The sequence below is a fragment of the Danio rerio genome, chromosome 17, assembly GCF_052040795.2.
Source record: "Danio rerio strain M-AB ecotype USA chromosome 17, GRCz13ab, whole genome shotgun sequence".
Lineage (NCBI taxonomy): Eukaryota > Metazoa > Chordata > Actinopteri > Cypriniformes > Danionidae > Danio > Danio rerio.
This window is the reverse complement of record NC_141037.1, coordinates 33,211,283-33,232,672: the sequence shown is the minus strand read 5'-3', so window position 1 is coordinate 33,232,672 and position 21,390 is coordinate 33,211,283. Positions and strand designations below refer to the sequence as shown.

The window sequence follows — 21,390 nt, the reverse complement described above, 5'->3', positions numbered from 1 at the left end:
AAATACAAACACTGATATAAAATTAGGCCTCGTTATCATCCCAGCTGCAGCTAGTTAGTTGTATATTCATATTCTAACTGTTACATTATTGTTTTTAATCTTTTATTGTATAAATGAATCAACATTCTGATTCAAATCAATATTCCAATATTTTGGAAAATGTTCTGTTAAATATTGTCAATCAGTTGTATATTGAAATGATAAACTAATAAAGACATACTTATAGAAATTACTTTGTAGTTTATTCAATATTCGACAACAATTAGTCAAATATTAATATACAAATATTTATATTTTAATTTAGTTTTAACAAATGCTTTGATTAAAAGTATCTCAAATTTATTTAGCTAAAGATTGACATTTTGATTCCATACAGCATATTTTTAGCTTATAAACAGTTAATATCACAACTCTAGATCAATATTAATGTAACTTATATTAATATGCTTGTAGAAAATGCTTTGTTATATAAATAATTTGTTAATCATCTCAACTTGGCTAAATATTAATACTAAAATTCCAATTACAGTGATCAACATTGAAACATTACAAGTGTTATCTAACTAATACAACATTATTGATTAACTAAATGGAATGTGTACATATGCCAACTATTTGAGTTTGAAATATTAAGCAATTTATTTATTTATTGTTATATTTCTTGACATTTACTGAAATTTTGACAAAAACATTTATGGAAAATACTTAAAATAATTTGAATATTTAAGCTCAACATTCTTAGGAAGTGCTTTGTTGTATAAATAGTCACATAATGTTCCAGCTGTATTGCACAACCATTTTAAACAATTCCAACATGCAAAATTAAGCAAGAATGGACTGTTTGTAAATTACCTCCTCTCCACAGAGCTGTTTAACGCTCTGCTGCACCCGCAGGGAACACATCAAGTCGACTAAAGCGCACCTAATTTGCATTCTATTTGTTGCGACATTTCTAAAATTGTCAAAGTGTGTCAGTGCGAAACACAAAGATAGCACACTGTGGTCAGCTTAGTAAAGTCACTCCTGTAGGCCTAATAATGGACATGGTTGAGCCCTAGAAATATCTGCTGGGAATACTGTTTTTCTCATCATAATGTAAAGTTCACGGTTTGTTTCATAGTTGGTGTCTCATATAAATATCTAAATATCCATAACAGTTCTCACAGAAGAAGGTTATTACTGCAAAGCCCTGCAAGGAGGAAATGACAATGGGGGTACTCTTCTGATGGATAAATGAAGCATCCAGGCCTAAATGAGCCATGAAAGTCAATTAGGAAACATCCATCAAGTCCATTTTCTCTGTACAGTTTTTAATGCCACAGGCTCTTGGTTTTCAGAATGGATGGGCCCGGAGAAATAAAGGACTCTGTGTGTTCACACACCATGTTTGGAGGAGAGGATTGCTGGAATACTTGTTCTTGACCACAGAAAAAAAATAGAGTCAAGTATTATCATTTCCTCTGGGTTTCACAATGCAGCACGGAGTGAGATAGAGGGGCATAAATGGGAGGGAGTGAGCATTTGGCTTGGGGGGCTGGGTGTTTGATGAACCTTTTCATCTGTGCGGCTCTTTGAGGCAAGATGCTTTCAAAAACCTCTTAAATAGAGCCCTGCGATGCTCAGACGCAGCCATGGGCACATTGTGCCATCTCGTTGTACTCCAGAAGAACCCAAAAAAAAAAGGCCCAGATTTAACCAAGGTCAATACAAACGGGTTGATTCAAAAGGACAACTTGAATATGATAAATATTATGATATGATAAATAGTATTTATGATATATATTTATATATAGAGGGCTGCACGATTAATCGAAAAAAGATCACAATCTCAATTCGACCCTACACACGATCCTAATTCAGGTTTTTCTACGATTTAGCCAATGATATTTTCAAGGTCAGAAGAGAAGAAAAGGCGGCCGCAGAAGTGTTCACAGCAACATTGACACCTTCAAATGGGGTTAAAAGTGTCACATACTGTATTTATAAGGTATAATTCATCTAAAGTGTCATTTCTGTCTTCATGTAATAAGGTATTCATGGTCGCGAATTTGCACGTTTGTTTACTGCCGAGAACGCGTGCGTGCACACAAATGACGCCTACTTTAGTGTACACAACCTGCATAGGCTGTAAATAACAGGTAATAAAGTTGTAAATAGCGTTCCGTTTGTTGCACAGAGCGATCGTTTGAGGGCCGTGCGGGAGGTTTGATTTAAATGTATGTTTTTTTGTCACAGTGACGGCATCCGTGTATGGAAGGTAAATCCTGCCAACTTTAAATAAATGAAATAAAAAACGGAAATTAAAATGAAAATCAGATTAACAATTTCATTCTAAAACACTGTTCGCAAAATATCTGCCAAAATTGAAAACAAAATGAAATGTAATTTTTTTTTTCATTTTAACTGACAACACGTCGTCCCTGTCAAATTGATAATTAAATTGAAGTCGCCGATTTAACATTGCATTTTCATTGCCGATTTAACATTGCATTTTCACTGCATTTCCACGTCAAGACTGTCAATATTAAAATAAAAAGCCAAACTGAAAAATAAAATGCAACACAATTTTTACAAAGCGTGTTATTAATATTCAGGCTATAATAGTGACACAATGTAAATTAAAATGTAAATTTAAGCTTTCCTTTTATTGACACTTTTTCATTTCAGTTTTCATTTTCGATTTCATTTTCAACCTCAACCTGTATGCAAAGCCTATGCTAATCAGTGGGAGGGGCGTTTTCAAGTGATGTCGAGTGCTTTCACAAAGCCAGAGGGCAGAAGCACGGTTTTAATGGATGGGACAGCGTGAGTTACGAGTGTATATGGGTCAATGACGTGACGCTCATTTTTTTGTGTCCATGTCTTTTAAATAAATTCAAGTAGGTTACAGTTTCAAAATAAATAAGCAAATTACTTGCATACATTCTCTATTTTGAGGACCAAGTCAAATTTTTTGGTTTTAATCCATTTTAAGATAATTTTTAGGGGATTGTTGCAAGAATGTCAATGTGGTGTAACCAAAAAAAATCGTACCAAATAGTTTACCTTGTTTAAAAAATGTGAAAGCCTCAATGAAACATTGTATCGGCTAGTCTGGCATAATTTTACATTAGACATATTTAATAGTAAATAAAGGTAAATATAGCACAATTGTTTTAAATATTACAATTCATTTGGGGAATTTTGTCTGGCACCTCAAATTTCTGAAATGTCAAGATGGTGTAACCACCATTTATTCAGCCATTTTGTTAAAATTGTGCACAAGACAGTTAGACAGGAAATTGGATCACAGAGAAGAATTCTTGATAAGACTAATTGCTGCATGCAAAGGTTAGTAACTCTTTTTAAAATGTGAGATACTTTGACCTTTTTAAGGTATGGTCAGCTATTCTTAGATATGCATGTCAAATGGTAAGACCCCAGAAATGCACTGATAATTGTTCAATATTATAAAAATAAGTATTATAATTAAAAGTTACATTTGAAATATTCCCACCAAGCCCATGTGCTTACACAGATGTTGATGATAATGCCTGTCAAATTTCATTTTAAGTTGAAATGTCAAGGGGTGTAACTGGTTACACCATTTGACTCATATTGCAGGAGTCTTTCTGTTAGGGGTCAATTTAGTCAAATATCATTAGTTCATGATGCGGATCAAAAATGCAACATAAATTAAACTACTATTTGGAACTATTTGAGTTCATAGTGTAGATTATTTATTTATTTTTGTTTGAGAAATAGGTGCTTAATCCACAACCTTACTATTAAACCTAGGATAAAGTTGTTTTACTGCACAACATGAATTTTTTTTTTTTTATGTTAATCCATGTTTATATTCACACAATATAATGTACACACTCTCTCATTCACACACACATTCATACACTACAGTCAATTTAGTTTTTCTAATTCAACTATACCGCAAGTCTTTGGACTGTGGGGTAAACTGGAGCTCCCAGAGGAAACCCATGTCAACTCCACACATTAAGCCATCCTGGTCCATCTGGGACTCAAACCAGCAACCTTCTTGCTGTGAGACAACTGTGCTAACCACATTAGCCACTGTATCACCCTCCTTTGAAATGTTGTATGTATTTTTTTTTCTTCTTGAGAAAGTCTTATTTCTTTTAGTTTGGATAGAATAAAAGCAGTTTTTAAAATGTTTAAACAGTTTTTAAGGTCAATATTGTTAGCCTTCTTAAATACAGAACAAACCACAGTTACCTAATGACTTGGCCAATAAATCTTACTTGCCTAATTAACCTAATTACATTTTTAAATTTCACTTTAGGCTGAATACTAATGTCTCACAAATTATCTAGTCAAATATTATGTGCTGTCATCATGGCAAAGACTACGGAAGAAATCAGTTATTAGAATTTAGTCATTCAAACTATTTTGTTTAGAAATGTGTTGACAATAATATTCTCTCTGTTAAAGAGCACTTGGGAATTTCTTTTTTAAATAAAAGAAAAATTAACATGGGAAATGAAACAAGGTTGCAATCATCTATAGACTGAGTGCACACAGCCTTAAGTTTTGGAGGTTTTCATACTTGATGCGCTCGCTGTTGTACTATTATTGTTAACAACTGGAGGTGACTCGGAGGAACTTTAATGATGAAAAGTTGAGAAGAACAAGTCAGAAGTTGCTAAACAAATGAATTTATTTACAGCTGAAATCAGTTTTTTTTACAGCATGTCTAATAATATTTTTTCTTCAGGAGAAAGTCTTATTTCGGCTAGAATAAAAGCAATTTTTAAAAGCCATTTTAAGGTAAAAATTATTAGCCCTTTTAAGCTTTTTCCCCCCGATAGTCTACAGAACAAACCATGATTATACAATAACTTATCTTATTATCCTACCCTGCCTAGTTATCCTAATTAACCTAGTGAAGCCTTTAAATGTCACTTTAAGCTGTATATAAGTGTCTTGAAAAATATCTAGTCTAATATTATGTGCTGTCATCATGGCAAAGAAAAAATAAATCAGTTAATAGAAATGAGTTATTAAAACTATTATGTTTCGAAAAAATGTGTTAAAAATGTGTTGAAAAAATCTTTCTCTGTTAAACCAAAATTGGGGAAAAAATAACAGGGGAGCTAATAGCTCAGGGGGACTAATAATAATTCTGCATAATTCTGGCTTCAACTGTATAAAATAAATAGGTTGTGGGTAAGTTGTGGATACACTCATGAAATGATTTGTTGTCAGTCAGTCGTGTATGCTTGCAAAAATTGGCCTTTAATCCCAGCACCAAGGCAACAACGAGTAAGCAGCAGTTCTTGCGTACTAGTGTTTTACGTACAGTGTTTGGCAAATTGTTTCTAAATAGCTTAGAAGTAAAATAGTGGATTTTTTTCTAATATCATCTACTTTTTTTTATTTTACTTAAGCCAACTGAAAAGAAACAGTGATGGAAAAGATGTTAAATGTTAAACATATTTCTTTAATTTGTTAATATTCTATTGATGAGGGCCACACATTTAATGTAAAGGATGTTATTACTTGGTGTATTAAAGTTCAGCAACTTGGCTTCATTGTTCTAAACACATTTGTCAATGACAATCCCACCCCCCTCAGATATTGTTCCTCAACTGTCATGACAATATGAGACATGGATACACCGTTCATGCGCCATGATGATTTCTTGTTGCCAGACATTTCGGTTAACATTTAAAAGAAATTAAAATCACTTCAGCTGAAATTGTTGACTATCATTCTTAATTTGAATTGATTTTAACTGTCAATTTCAAAATCTTTGGCTGTAAAAGCAACACTGTCAGGTGGTGTAACTGGTTTGTGTCAATTGGTGTAACCAGTATTTTACATAAAAATATAACTATGTACATGGAAATAATGTGAAATTAAAATTAAAACACCCAGTTTAGTGTAATAAAATAGTTTTGAAAATTTTTTACATAATTTGTCAAGGATTATTTAGAAATCAGAAGTGTTTTTAGCATGTGTCCGGCCGAATATTGCAAAAACTCATTAAAATGTACATTTAGAGATAATGCGAATAAAATAAATGTTATTGTGGTATTTTAAAATGAAGTATTTATTTCAGTGTGTACACTTGCAAATCATCAAGGAGGAGTAAATTATTTAATATTTCACAGTTTTTGGCAGTTACACCATTTGACATTTTCAGGTGCATTCAGTCTTAATGTTTGTAAAAAATGGTATAAATTTTATTTTTAATTACTTAAATTCAACATGACTACAATCTGTACATTTTAATATATCTGACGGATGCTTTTAAATCAACTTTATAAAAGATTTTTAAATTTCCCATCTTGCCAAACCTGTTTTGTCACTGACCCATATACAGTATAACAGAAGTAAAATGGCAAAAACTGTTAGTCAGCTTTTACATGAAGCAGCTGCTCCATTGGTACAGCAAGAGGAACAGGGGACACAGGAGAACCAAACATCAAACATTCGTCCCACAGCAAGAGTCGCTGGCTTCCTCAATGGGTAGAGAAACTGCAGCGTAAGTGCGGTAGGCCTTGTGATGAAGTTGTATAGTATAATGTATTAGGTCTTGTGACGTTAACAACTTGTTAGTACTAAAATCTTTGAAAGACAGCTAAATTAGCTTGGTAAAGTTGGTTTTAGGTTTTAAATTCGCGGCCAGGCAGTCATGCACGCAGTGTTAGGGATCATCTGCAAATTACAATACGCCCCTCCTACTGATTAGCATAGGCTTTGCATACAGGTTGAGGTTGAAAATGAAATCGAAAATGAAAATTGAAATGAAAAAGTGTCAGTAAAAGGAAAGCTTACATTTAAATTTTAATTTAAATTGTCACTATTATAGCGTGAATATTAATAACACGCTTTGTAAAAATTGTGTTGCATTTTATTTTTCAGTTTGGCTTTTTATTTTAATATTGACAGTCTTGACGTGGAAATGCAGTGAAAATGTAATGTTAAATCGGCAACTTCATTTTAATTATCAATTTGACAGGGACGATGTGTTGTCAAAGTGAAAATGAAAATGAAATAATTTAATTTCGTTTTCAACTTTGGCCGATATTTTGCGAACAGTGTTTTAAAATGAAATTGTTAATCTGATTTTCATTTTAATTTCCATTTTTTATTTGATTTATTTAAAATTGGTGGATTTACCTTCCATAGCCATGAGCCGCACTAGGAAGTGAAAGTGAAACCTGTGCGCACATCATTTAAATGATCATATCGCATTTTAGAGTTATGATTACAACAAGCATTTGATATGTTTTTTCTTTCATAGCGAACACAAAGTGTTGTGCATGAAAATAAATGTTTACTCAGTTTAACAACCCTAGCCTATATATAATGGAAATATAATGGTCTAATAATGTTGTCAATGACAAATTAAAAGAACATGTCTCAAACATAATAAATCAATTTTATAATTATGAATAGTTGTTTTCTGATGTCATCATTTAGAGATAAAAGATAAAATTGTGTAGAACTCAAAATCAATTATAAATAAAAAATAATTTTTTAATATCAAGCTCTCAATAAGGTACAAATAGCTAGGCAATGCTAAATGCTTCGCTATGCTCCACAAACCTGTATGTCACAAAAGAGTCAAGCCACTCAGCGACATAAATCAATCGTCCTGCACATTAACTGTGCACACAGCACTACGTGTGACTATGACATCAGCAAAACAGAAGTTTCGGATGATCACGTATAGGCTTCATGAATAAGCACTCCAGCCGCATCACCACAAAGAAGAACCAGTTCAACAAGCAAATTGGCTAAGTATTATGCTCACCACAGACACTTTGCCCACTTCCAGTACACCCCATAAAAACCACAAACAGCAGCTTAATAATTTTCTTCAGAAACCACATCAATGGGTTTCATCCATGCATGAGTTTCACTCATGTACAGCCACAGCCAACCTGAACGGCAGTATGTGGGTGTCATCTACTCTCTAATGAAACCTCAAGCTATATTATAGGTCAGCTGGGTTTATTGACAGCAGTGTTAGTCAGAGTTTCCATTGAACACAGTTACTGAACAAGGTAGTGAAGGGCACGTTGTAACCAAACAAACTGTCACAGTTAAAGAGCCCTATCAGTGCTTTAAGTATATGAAGTGGACTTTGTCCTAGTCCAAATATGGTCAGCATGTCCTGAAATAACGTTAAGACACCCCTGGCGATGATATATGCTTGGGCCTCAGTGTTTACATCTCATTCACGGAGTCCATGTAAAAGCAAACCACAATCAAACAGAGCAAGGAGCTCTGGGAAAAATTAGATCATCATAACACGTGTCATTAAAATCCATTCAATCATTCACCAGACGGACTTTCCTCCTCCCCTGCCTGTCAACTTCCTGTTTTGTCATTATTTATTACATTATTCATTTCTTTCATTTTCTCATTGATGGTATCTGAACTGCATACAGAATTTCCCTCACAAAATATGCAACGTTAAATGGACAAATATAGAATTTCAGTGGTACAATTGCCTTGCTACAATTGTTGACTACATGGAAAATTCAGTGAACAAAAAAAACAATGCGCAATAATGACTTATTGCTGACAAACTAGCCAAAGAAATAGCCATTCACTGGAGAAATGACAAACAGCATTTGCCTTTTCAGATAGAGCTCAAGTGATCAGCTTTATAAAGAATAAGCAGACGTACCTGTTCGCTCTATGTAGTCAACACACTTCTCAACGAATAAAGGTATGGGTCTATCAGGAGTGACCAAGTTTTGTAGAGGCACCCCAAAATAGTTGCTCTCCCAATTTCTTCGAGTTGGTGGGTACAATGGCTTTGTGGTCTTTGTTGACCTTGTGGGCTAAGAAAAGATGACATATCGATTATAAAAATCACATTTCATTTCGTTTAAAAAAACATTTGTAATTTGGAAATTAAATGTCAGAATTTATAATTGTGCTCTTTAATTATTTTCTTCATTAGAATGTAGAAATAATATATTTTGAAGACTGTATAAATATTAAAATTGACAAATAACAAGAGGATGGTTTTAAATTATGTATGAGAAAATGACATTCATTTTCAGATTTTAACACTATGTTAAAGTACTACTGTTTTAAAGATTTACTCAAACTAAGGTTTAAATGTCAGCAATGGTAGATTAACTGTAAAAAATATATATGGAAAAAAATAAACATTATTAAATACTTAAAAATGTATTATTATTATCTAAAATGAAATCTATTCATTAAACTTTCAGTCTTAAGATATAATTGACTGTACATGTGAAAAATAAGTGTAAAAGATATTAAACTGAATAGACATGCAAAAAGCAGTAAATCACCTTTTTGGGTTCCTTGGTCTTTGGTGCTTTCTTTTTCTTCGTTTTCCTTTCATCCTGTTCTGGGTCCGATGTGATGGCTGGATTATCTATCCCTCCTTTCCAAGGATCCACTGGTGAGAGAAGCGGGTCTTCTTCACTGCCTCGGTTGCCCCTTCCTTTCTTCTTCTTCTGTGTGGCAGGCCCCGACTCATCATCACTGACATCAGAGTGCACTCGTCTATGATAAGCTTTTGTCTTGCTGAAGAGGATCTTGGAACGATGTTTATACTTAGAAGGCCTTCTGCCACCCTGAGACTTAGACATGGAATCAAAGCCGTTCTCCTCATCCACATGCACAACTAGTCCGCCGAAAGAGTTGCGGGTCTTGCCAGATCTGCTGTGTGCATCTTCTGGTACAGCATAAATATCATCGCTGTAGCCTTTTGATTTGTGTTGGAGAGTGTCTGCTGGCTCTGCATAGTTGTCAGATGCTTCAAGGTCATCACTGTGACCCATCATTGGACCTCGTGTCCACCTGGAGGTCCTCATTCCAGCCTCGATGGTCCTCAGAAGGTTGGGGTCCAGCTTCTTAACATTGGGTTTGGGCAGCACATTGGGCTTGGGTTTTACCGGGGGAGGCACTTTGTGGTTACGCTCGTGTTCTCCAACAGGTGTGCTGTGAATTGGGTACTCATTTCCTTCAAGGTCAATCCTGTATTTCCGTTCACTAGGATTGGGCAGGAGCTGCACATCATCTCCTATCGGGCTGTAGGGTGGTGGCCCCTCTCCATCATCCTCAGAGTCAGGGTAGTATTGGTAAGCGGGCGAATGGCTATGGGGTGACTGCGGGAAGACATCTTCGGTGGTGCCAGTTCCGTCCCTGCTGTTGTCGAACATGAAGGAGCTTTCTATGTTGCTCTTCTTCTCAAGAACCTCATTAAAAAACGGTGTGAAAACTTCAGTCTGCCTGTGATACTGGGACAAGGAGTAGAGAGCTGTAAACTTAGCAGCAATTTCAGTGGCAATGTGCTCCCCTTCAGTCATCAGTTCTTTTATCGCCTCATTCTCAAAAAAGTCTGCTTGGCTGTCCGTAATGGCCACCAGCTGAACTGGAATGACATCCTGGACTTCCGCCAGGAACGCCCTCAGCATAGCCATGGAAGACTTTCTTTTTGCTGAGTAAACTAGAATGTACCCATGCACCAATTCATCCTTTCTGATTCCAATGGAGGAGTGGTAAGAGAGCACCGTGACCTGTATGCGCCTGCGGCCGTTGCCGATGATTTTGTCAAGGATCAATGTGTTGCACTGCCCAGGCTGTCCGGCACTACAGGAATGGGAGTCCAGGAATGGTGAGAGAATGAGATCCACGCTGAACGGGTCTCCACACATGGCACACATGACAATCCGCAAATCCGTCTCAGACAGATCCTTGATGGAGGGCATGGGGCTCATCATGTCGAAATTGTGCTTCAATCCCTCCAGCACAGCTCTGAGGGCCTGTTTTATCTGAGACTCATTAAACTTCCTGGGAAAAGTGCCGGTGGGTATATCTACAAAAGTACACTGTAGCTTATTTGCAAGCTGTTGGCCCTGATGCCTCAAAATAGGCATGTTTTTGCAAACACTGTCACGCTGATTTGCTAGAATGAGAATGAATGGCACTGGCTGGCTATACCTATCCCTTCTGCTCTGGGCAATCTCTGCTCGGATCCGGCTTACGCGGTCACCAATGTAATTAAGCGACTCTATAGAGCTGAAGACACAAAAGAACCCATGGGGCTTGAAAGTCGATATCCAGGAATGGTTCAAAAGCATGCCGGAATTGACATCCACAGGCAAAAGGTCTAATTCATATATTTTCCCATCAAGAGTGTATTCATCATCAGTGGACTGAGCTCGGATTTCATTTGCAAGCTCCTGTGCCAGTCCTTCTCTACCCACAAGACATAAGTTAACCTTCTCAATGTTGGCACTGTTGTAGTAGATATTTGAGCGGCCGTGATCCAGCTGAACTAGACGGTTGGCCAGGACTTGCTCTACTTTGAGATCGATGCAGGCCGTGCCACTGAGGCATGTTTCTTTTGTGGGGTGATAGACAAACCCAATGTGTTTCAGCAAAAGGGACTCCCTGTCTGTGGCTAGTTTTTGGAGAGCCCTGTATCTTGGCTCCTCATTAAGTACGGCATGAATCTCGCTCATTTTGTCATAGCTCGGGGTTGCATTTAGATCGAGGTCATAGAACAGCTCTGCGTGTTCAAAAAGCATTTCCTGAAACTCCTCTTTGGCCCTTTCAACTATTTCCTGCTGATGCCGACTGTAAACATCTCTGCGATCTGATTCAGTGATGTACTTGTACGCCTCATCCTCCATGACAAAGCACATGACCTCTTCCCACGGTTGGCCAGGGCTAATGAAATGCACTCGCTCCAGCGTCTTCTTAAATTTCTCCTTCATCTCCAGCCGCCTCTTCTCAGATATCAAATGCTGGACATGGTTTTGATAAATCCTCTCTCCTTGCATGGTTTGGAGGATATCGAAGGGCACTCTTCTGTCGTCGGTTTTATCAAGGTGGTCTGTCTCATACCACGGCGTGTGCTCTAACTCAATGAAACAGTATTGAAATTCATGCCTGCTCCTCATAAGGCTCTGAGCCTCAGTCCAACTCATCGTCTCAATTTCCTCCAGGTTGTTAAGCAACTTATTAAAAATTTTTGGCAGGCTGGTAAGATAATCCTCACGCCGCCTCTTGATATGCTCTTGTCTCAGCTGCTCTATGTGCTTTGAAAAAGTGTTTCGGGCCTTTTTGGTGCCTTCTAAATTGATGTACTCCTCATAATCTGGGTGGCTTTTTAACTTATTGCTCACAATTTTCCAGCTTGTGTGATAATCTCGGACAGTTTGAACGATGAGCTTTTCAAACTTGTCTGAGACTGAAGCTACTAATTGTCTCTGGGATTTGTACGCTTCCAAATAAGAGATGATTTTGGGTTTACCTCTGGTTTTGTCTATTTGCTGTGTCAGAGCATTGAAACAGAGTTCCACATTCACAGATGCTCGTGCAGATGTTTCCACCAACATTAGATTCTTCTTACCTGTAACAAACGTCTGGACCTCCCTTAGATATTGCTCAACACACTCGTCACATTTTGTTGCAGCAATGATAATAGGCTTTTTAGCCTTGGAAATTTGAGAATAAAGACTGTGGACAAATTTCATCTGATCGTCAAATTTTCTATTGCATCCTTTGCTTATGTCTATACACAATACAAAGCCATCAATGTTAAGCTTGCCATCGGGCATCTGCTTCTGATCAAAATCCTGTTCCAACCCAAGTTGGTCTGTGCAAATGTACATCAGCTTCTCAGCAGACTGAAGCTTCGTATTCGCCGCCCGTTTTGTGTAAGGCTGCAAGTTTGTGCTCCGATGAGGCAAGAAGGTCTGATCATCAATGAACTCTGTCTGCTCGATGACCTGAATCCTACACTCGACACCATCATCCCCTCGATGCAACACTTCACCCCAGTACAAGAAGTGATCATTATTCACTACACGCCCTCCAAAGTCAATTGTGCTCAACACAGAAGTGTGCTCTAAGTAGTAGCAGTCCGCGCTAGGGCGCACATATCTGTTGCATAGGCAGGATTTACCTACACCACAGTTACCTTTTTCCTTTTCAGTGCCTGAGAGCCCGACGACACTGACAGCATATGTCGGACGGGTCTCCTTATTCTTGGCCATTATATTGCCCCTCTCATTGCTTGTTATGCTAAGCGAAGTATGCCGGCAAGGCAAGCACGTACTTCCATTTGTTAGTGCAGGCACATTTTCATGTCTCACTTTTGAAAAAGCCGATGTAGCTTTGATTTAGATCATCTGTCCCGAATGACTCCTTTTTTTGTCCTCTTATCACCTTCCTGCAATACAAAAATATTGAATTAGTCAACAATGACATCAAGCACAAAGCTTCCAAACACTAATCATTTATTATTCTTGATTTTTATAACATTTACACAATAAGAAAAGTAGAAATGTATACATCATTACTGATATCTGAAAAGTCGACAATGGCAGTGATAGGCATAATTGTAACAACATTACCAAGGCTGTCACACCTGGATAACATTTTCAGTAGGGATGCTCCTATCAATCGGCCAGAGAATCCTCTTTTATGACTCGATCAGTACTTATGAACCTGGACTATCTCATAAACCGATCGCCAGTGTTTGTTTACGAGTTCACAAGCAGAGGAAGACACAGGTGCTCACCTGCATATTACACATCAGCATCGCTAAAACACGTGAGCAGGTAAAACATATACAAATTTTTTTGTAATTCATAGGCCTACTTACTTTTAGTAAAGAAATAATGGATATATGTGTGTGCACTTTACCTTCTTATATATCAAATATGCACTTCAAACTTTTTTTTTGAGACTTGTTGAATTGTTCTTTCATTATTTGCAATGTTTCCAAATTGCATTATTGCTCGTTGTTCTTACCATTTTTTTATTTGTTTAATATTACTTTCTGTAAAGCTGCTTCTGACCATGACATGTTCACACTAGATGCTTATAAGAGACATGTTTAGGGGATTATATGTAACATCTTTCCTATATTCTCTAAGGTAAAGAGAGATCTTAAGTAGCATATCTAAAAATGTGCTTTATGCATTATTGAGCTTAAAGCATCAGAATCGGTAATCTGTATCGGCTGCAAAAAAATCCTGAACGGAGCATCCCCAATTTCAATATTTTCCAACCATTGTTCAGAATTTCACAATGATCAGCAATAATTCCAGCTACTAAAACAAGACTGTTCAACTAACTCAATGACTTACATGTTATAAGTACTGTTGAAGTACTGACAACGTGCTTAGGTTCATTCACTTTTCATTCCTTTTTAAAGGTATGTAAGGTATGCTATTTTGATTAATACATTGTATTGCTTGTACTAGAAATAAGGCAACAATTCATCTGATTTGCAAAGCATTCTGAACATGATAAAAAAAACAGCAAAAAATATTTTAGAAACGACACAGTAAGGCTGCACAATATATCGATTCAGCATCAATATCAGTGTGATCATTCGCAATATATGCATTTGTAAACGCAATGTTGAGTCTAGGCATGGGCCGGTTCTAAGAATCTGACGGTATGATAACCTTGGATAAAAAATATCACAGTATTTTGATTACTGCTGTAAAAGATATACTTTTTAAATGGCTGGGTAAAAAACTAATTTCCCATTTGAAAACAATATATTTTATTTTTTGAAAGATTAATAATATTTTGGAACAGTAAACTTTCAAGACTAAAAATTTTGAATGAATCTTTGACTTCTGCTGTTATCTTTTGTTTCAAAACCACAGATTTCTTTACAATACCTTAAGAAACATATTACAGAAAATATTCGCGGATTTAAAACCTTGACTTTTCCAAACTGCGGTATAGCTTAAAAACGGTTATCGCCCCATGCCTAGTTAAGTCTGGATTATAACTGATCATTTTGCAAGTGTTTTTGAGGCCTGTGACTGTTTGAAGATTTTAAAAGCATTGAGACATAAGAAAATGTACCATCTGTTACTTTGAAAAATTAATGACGATTAACTTTATTCAATTGATAAAAAAAATTAAGACTTACATTTGACTATTCAATTACTGTATACTTGAATACAGTGCAACACCTTTGAAAACAATGAAACGCTGTTTATTTAATTTGTATCTTTTTCTTTATTGAATCTAGGCTATCTATGCTTGTAGATTGTTTGTTATATTTCATGCACTTCCCAACAGAATCATCCTGATCAATCTAAAATTATAAAAAAAAATTCTAAACAGTTTTTCAACTCTATCGCAATATATATCGCAGAATAAATAAATATAGCAACGTGTAATTTTTCCAATACCGTGCAGCCCTATGACACAGTATAAATACAAACACTCATAGTTAAGCTTGATACATCTCACTTTCTTTCAAACATTAACATTTGAGGAAATGATATCATTTAGTCATTCTCGTGTCATTCCAAACCAGCATAACTTTTTTCTTCTGTGAAACACAAAGGCATATATATTAGACAGAATGACAGCCTGAGTCATTGCATCTGTTTTCCATATACAGGAAGTGAGGGATAACTGAGGTTTTCATTCTGTGTTTCACAGAAAATCATTCAGTATTTTGACCAATGAACTCCCATGTCATTTATTATTACTTGGTAAGGACTTTTAAAGGACACTGCAATTCACAGGTTTTCTAATGTCTCCGTGATAGCATTTGTGAATAGGTTTGACTAATTCATTGCAAAAGAACCGACTCAAAAGATCAATCAGCTCACAAATCGATTCACGACTCACAAGATCAATACCTAACAGATGAAATATATCAAAACAGCGTTTTCACTTTAGCAATGTCAATGGCTTTCAGGGTTTTATTAATTAGAACGTCTAAAATACTTCTCAGCCCTGGACTATTTACTGTTTTCCTATGATGTCAGTGGGAGACATCAAGCAGGTAAATGATGACATATATTTCGTTTCGGCCGAATAAACCCTTTGTGTTGACAATATCGTAAATAAGAGCCGCGTTTATGGCACATCAACGACGGAAGCTCGCGTGCATTAAATCACATCAACGTCGAGACCTGTTTCTTAATGACGGCGGGCTGTATTTCTCAAGCGAGGATGTGAAGCAGACAGAAGCATCTGCTGAAGGTGAGAAGGAATCCCGAAGCAGCAGCGCTATTGTTAAACGGGGGAGTCGCGGTCAGATGAGCACGCCACGACTCACACAAATAGTCGAGATTTATTCGCTATGACAACTAGATTTCAAATTAGCAAGAGTTTGTGTTTTATTTTGACTTTAAAACACATCCAAAGCGCACATCTAAAGCCCTGGAACTGAAATTCATATCAGAATAGTTTTAATTAAATACACGCATGCGCTTGTTGTGTTAAATAACACGGCGACTCAGCTTTGATTGGAATGTGTTAATTTGGTCATGTTTTATTCGCATCGACAAGGGCCTTGCCTGTAACCAGGCATTAGATGCTTCCTTTGCTTGCTAGCTTCCCAGTTAGCCCGAGCTAGTTAAGTGTGACACCGACACAACGCACCGCAGGCGCGACAGACAAATCTGCGCGTTTACACAACTATCGCTTACTCGTGGATGTAAATCACACATGTGCTCAAATTTACTGAAACAGTCGATCAAAAGCACGCTAGAAAGTCACATACTTCGTGTGCATTCCCCTACCTAACATGGTCGCTCCCAGCTCCCGACACCACAGACAGGAGGTGGCATTCCAACTATTTCCTTTAATTTCCACGGATGCGATCCCAAAACTAATTCCAGTTTGGTCGAGTTTACAGAAAATTGTTGGGTTAATGGTCGAAAATCCACGAAAGTGTTTGTTTTGTGTGTTTTTCAGCAGTAAGAGTGGTATGCGTGTAACCGGAGAGTCATCCCCTCCCCTCTCATTCCAGGCAGTAATGGCGACGGAGATCCGGCTCGCTCTCTCTCTCTCTCTCCACACACTCTCACTCTCTCTCTCTCTCTCTCTCTTTCTCCACACTAACTTTTCCATTCCGCTCACCGCGGGGGCACGACGCGCGCTCACGATCGTTTCTCAGGACCATGTAGGTTAATACTTGATGATTTCTGATATCTTCATGTGATATATGTTGTGGCAAGACGTAAGAGCTATCTATCTATCTATCTATCTATCTGCTGTGGCAAGACGTAAGAGCTATCTATCTATCTATCTATCTATCTATCTATCTATCTATCTATCTATCTATCTATCTATCTATCTATCTATCTATCTATCTATCTATCTATCTATCATGGACATGTTTTAAGCTGCTAAATATTATTAAATTGTAAATGTTTTATTGTCAAGCAATATCATTTATAAATTCAGTAATTGGTGGCGCAGTGAGTAGCGCTGTCGCCTCACAGCAAGAAGGTCACTGGTTCGAGCCTCAGTTGGCATTTCTGTGTGGAGTTTGCATGTTCTCCCCATGTTGGCATGGTTTCCTCTGGGTGCTCTGGTTTCCCCCACAGTTGAAAGACGATAGGTGAATTGGGTAAGCATCCGTAGTGTGTGTGTGAATGAGAGTGTATGGGTGTTTCCCAGTGCAGCTGTAAGGGCATCCACTGCATAAAACATTTGATGGATAAGTTAGTGGTTCATTCCGCTGTGACAATCCCTAATTAATAAAGGGACTAGCCGAAAAGAAAATGAATGAATGAAACTCAGTAGTATTTCCTATGAATTCTTGTATAGACATGGGAAAACTCTCAGAGTTTCTCAGGATTACTGTTCTTATTAGGCATGTGGTTGAGTAAAATGCCAATATATATTTTATTCTATGAAGGTGTGATAATAGGCTAATTTTTTCAAATAATTATTCGAAATAAAAAATAGTATTGTCATAACATTTTTCAAACAAAGGCAGTCAAAATGAACTGCCTTATGAATGAACTATGAATAAAAAAAACTTCTTAAATCTTCTGATGTTAAAACATTGGTATTGGCAAGGGCGGTTTTAGTGATTTGGGGGCCTCCAAATTTCCTCGGCTTCTCATTTCGCTTATTGGTTGAATCCGCCCCCGGATATTGGTCATTGTATTATCACAATTTTGGATGTTATTTATATTGTCCATGTCTACTGTATTATTGTCTATATGATTATAGACATATGAAAACATCACATATATTTGTTATTTAAAAAATAAATAAACAATAAAAAAAGAACCACAGGGAGAACGTGCAAACTCCACACAAGCCAGAACTCGAATCATCGACCTTTTTGCTGTGAGACAATATGCCACCCCTTGCTCTAAATCACTTTATTTTAAATAGCAAATCAGTCAGAATATATAAAAAAATGATTTGTTATAATACTATAAATTGTAAATTAAAGAAAATCTCCAGGTGCTCTTTTATGTTTTTGGATAGATGGATAGATTTTACTCGCTGATCTATATAGAGAACATCATTTTATACAGCTCAGTGATTTTACTTAATTTAAACCATGTCATGCTGGAAGTTGAAGCTCTATTGTCCTGGTTTGTTTGTGTGAAGGCTCAGCTGTTATTTCAATAACTCAGAAAACAGCACAGATTAGGAAGGACAGCCTTATCCTGTTTGCAACATTTTTATCTATTCTCAGGGAAAGATTTGGCTCAAAGTCTAAAGTTAAATTCAAAACAATTTCTGATGCTGCATTAGTAAAAGCTCAGTAATAGTCAATGTTCGTTTAGCAGTTGTGCTAATGTATATTTATCACCATACTCTCCACATTGACTGATTACAGTAAGAATTGGAAAAATGTTGGTATTTCAAGCTTTCTAAAATGTTTAAATATGCAAATGATCCTATATGCAATTAAATATGCATAAATCTGCATAAATCTTCATATTAGATAAAGCCAGGTTCAGATTTGTTTCAGAACATTTTCACAATTCATTGTAGATTGTCATTTGTAATCGGGCATTTAAAAACATCCTTTATTTGACAGACTCAGATTTAATTAAATATGCATTTATTTGCATACATCTCTAGCACAAAAATCTTAACATTGGTGGAAGTAAGTTTTTTCATATTAGATTTGATGATTTTGGGAGTCTTTTATTATGTGTTATCATATATTGTTATATATATATATATATATATATATATATATATATATATATATATATATATATATATATATATATTTTATAACTACAATTTACAGACACAAATCTATAAACTGCATTTTTATTGAATGAAAAATCACTTATGAAAAGCTAGGGATGAAATAAAAACTGCATTTTTGCCTGCCTCGCTCAGTTTAGCACATCCAAAGCAGTTTAATAACCCCATACTCTTTCGGTGTTCAATTGTTTTTAATATTTCGTTTCAATTATATATATTTATGGCAATCTGAAAGCTTGAACTGGTTTGATTTAGGAATGATGCGCTCACTTTGATTCTTTTTACAGTTGATGTGTTTGTGTTTCATAATATAATTCTCTGTTCTCCAGATCTATTGTCTAGAGAGCATCTGTTTGCAAGACACGGCCTGTCTGTGGTCAGTGGCCACCCCTCCCTGTCCCGAGACAAGTTTCTGCTTTTGTCGATGAAAATGGTCATTCTGACCACTTGAGCAGTCATCTTGTGGTTTGCTTCTTAGTTTCCATCCTTTAACAACAAATGTAATGGCACATTTAAAAATGACGATACTAAATAATAAAAAGTTGAAGTTTTGTGTTTTCAGCTTCAAATTAATGTTGTATGATTAGTTTATGGCATAAATAGAGGTTTTGTAAATTTTTTATGATTGGATGAAGGAAAGAAAATGAGGTATTTTTTATATATATATATATATATATATATATATATATATATATATATATATATATATATATACTTAAATGATCAAGTTCAAGATTTTATGTAAAAATATGCTTGTTAAGGTTGTATTTACTATAATTACAAAATAAATACAAGTAATATTGTGAAATATTCTTAAAATTTTTAATTTGCCATTTTAATTGGTTCTCAACCTAAATAATATATATTAGACACTTTTGACTACAGCATGTGGGTTATTTATCTGCTGATTTGTTTTGTTGCACAGTGGGCTTGAAAGTCTGCAAATGAAGTGTGAATTTTATCAATACATTCATGATTGTGTCTGTTTTTGTTATTAAGCCATACACACCCATATTTAGCTCTAAGAACTTTAAAGTCCCCCAAATCATTTAATTTAGTGTTTTTGTGTGCTTTTTTACAATTTAATTTTATATTTTCTACTACTACTACTACTTATTGTTATTATTATTATTATTGACTTTAGTTGTCAAAACAACAATTCTCATTCTCAAAATTTCTGTTTTTGAACTTTAAAAATGTTGTTCTATTTATATGCCAGCTTAAATTCAATTAACAAAAAAGCTATAGTTAACAACAACAACAATAATAATAAACGTATTAAAATATAATAATTGGTATGTTCTATCACTATATTTTTCATAAATAGTTGATATTTAAAATAGTTTATGCTATAGATGTAATTTAACAGAATAAACTTCTATATTGACAGAACTTTCCAAACACGTCCCATATGCAGAGCAGCAGTAATTACGATTCTTAATTTACGTTCATCAGGGCGGCTACTGCTTACTAAACACAAACATGTGCACATCAAACGCTCTGCATCAGGCCTGGCTAATGTGTCTGTCTCGTGCCTGATTCTAAATCTCACCCTCTCTCTTTTTTTACATCATGAATTATTTACCTTTCCCCCCACCCCCCAATCTCCACCCAGCACCTCAGATCTGCAGATTCACTGTCAGCTGTGCTCGGAGTCTTGCTGAGAAGCACTGGTGTCCACACCCTTTGTGTGAAGCCTGGTAGTGCAAGATAAAGCCGGTCATCACTGTGGATTTAGTGCCATCTAAAATAGCCACTATATTGCTTGCTTTTTTTATTTATTTATTTATTTGTTTAATCATTTAACTAAATATTGCTCAATATTGCTCAATGTCAAAGTATTGTTTTAAGGGGACATATTATGCTCATTTAAAATAAGATGTAAAATGGTGTGAATGAGTCTGTGAAGCTTCAGCTCAGAATTTATCACAGATTATTTATAATAGCTTATTAAACTTGCCCCTATTGGCTATATGCACAACTAGTGTTTTTCCCCCTACTGATAAACTTCAGATGAAAGGTTAATGTGACTATTTTCACTTTCATAAAGTTCCTTTTACAACATGGATGTTGTAATGTAATTAAAATATAATCACTTAAATATATTTAAGCATTAATTTAGTAGTTCAACAAGTATAAAATGAGATGTAAACATGTTTAAACGCAAGAACCCTCAGGAGCAGGCAGGTGCAGATCTCTACTGAAAATACTGGGGTAAAATAAATTATCCTATTTTAAAGACATGGCACAGAACTATGTAATTTAATGCAGTGCTTCTTGTACATTCTGAGAGAGTACATATCGTCAATCAGGCAGATCAGTGAAAATCTTTAATTTTTTTAAGAAAACAGACCTTAATCGTGGCAATTTTATAACCGCATCAGGAGTCCATCCTCATATCCTATTTTGTTG

The 21,390-nt window shown here is 35.8% G+C and overlaps 2 protein-coding genes and 1 long non-coding RNA gene across 6 annotated transcripts in view; 1 reads left to right on the top strand and 2 right to left on the bottom strand.

Annotated features, from left to right (window-relative positions):
* arhgap5 (Rho GTPase activating protein 5) overlaps positions 1-16,770 on the bottom strand; it is a 59,757-nt gene extending 42,987 nt beyond the window's left edge. For 3 of the 4 annotated variants that reach the window (XR_015513478.1, XR_015513479.1, XM_087290697.1), the window contains exons 1-3: positions 16,530-16,770; positions 9,297-13,192; positions 8,657-8,813 (exon numbers count right to left, since the gene is read on the bottom strand). Coding sequence is in view for 2 of the 4 variants with exons in the window: in XM_087290697.1 (XP_087146823.1) it covers positions 8,657-8,813; positions 9,297-13,016 (3,877 nt within the window). In the remaining 2 variants the exon portion in view is untranslated. Of the gene's footprint in view, positions 1-8,656; positions 8,814-9,296; positions 13,193-16,510 lie in introns of all 4 variants that reach the window. The other variant, XM_087290698.1, reaches the window with a different exon arrangement.
* Positions 1-21,390, bottom strand: part of LOC147839992 (uncharacterized) — a 782,854-nt gene that overhangs the window by 308,864 nt on the left and 452,600 nt on the right. The gene's annotated exons all lie outside the window — the stretch shown is intronic.
* On the top strand, positions 15,514-19,529 carry LOC108179780 (uncharacterized). The gene is made up of 3 exons (XR_015513540.1): positions 15,514-15,987; positions 16,705-16,912; positions 19,308-19,529. It is a non-coding gene; the product is annotated as an uncharacterized LOC108179780 (long non-coding RNA).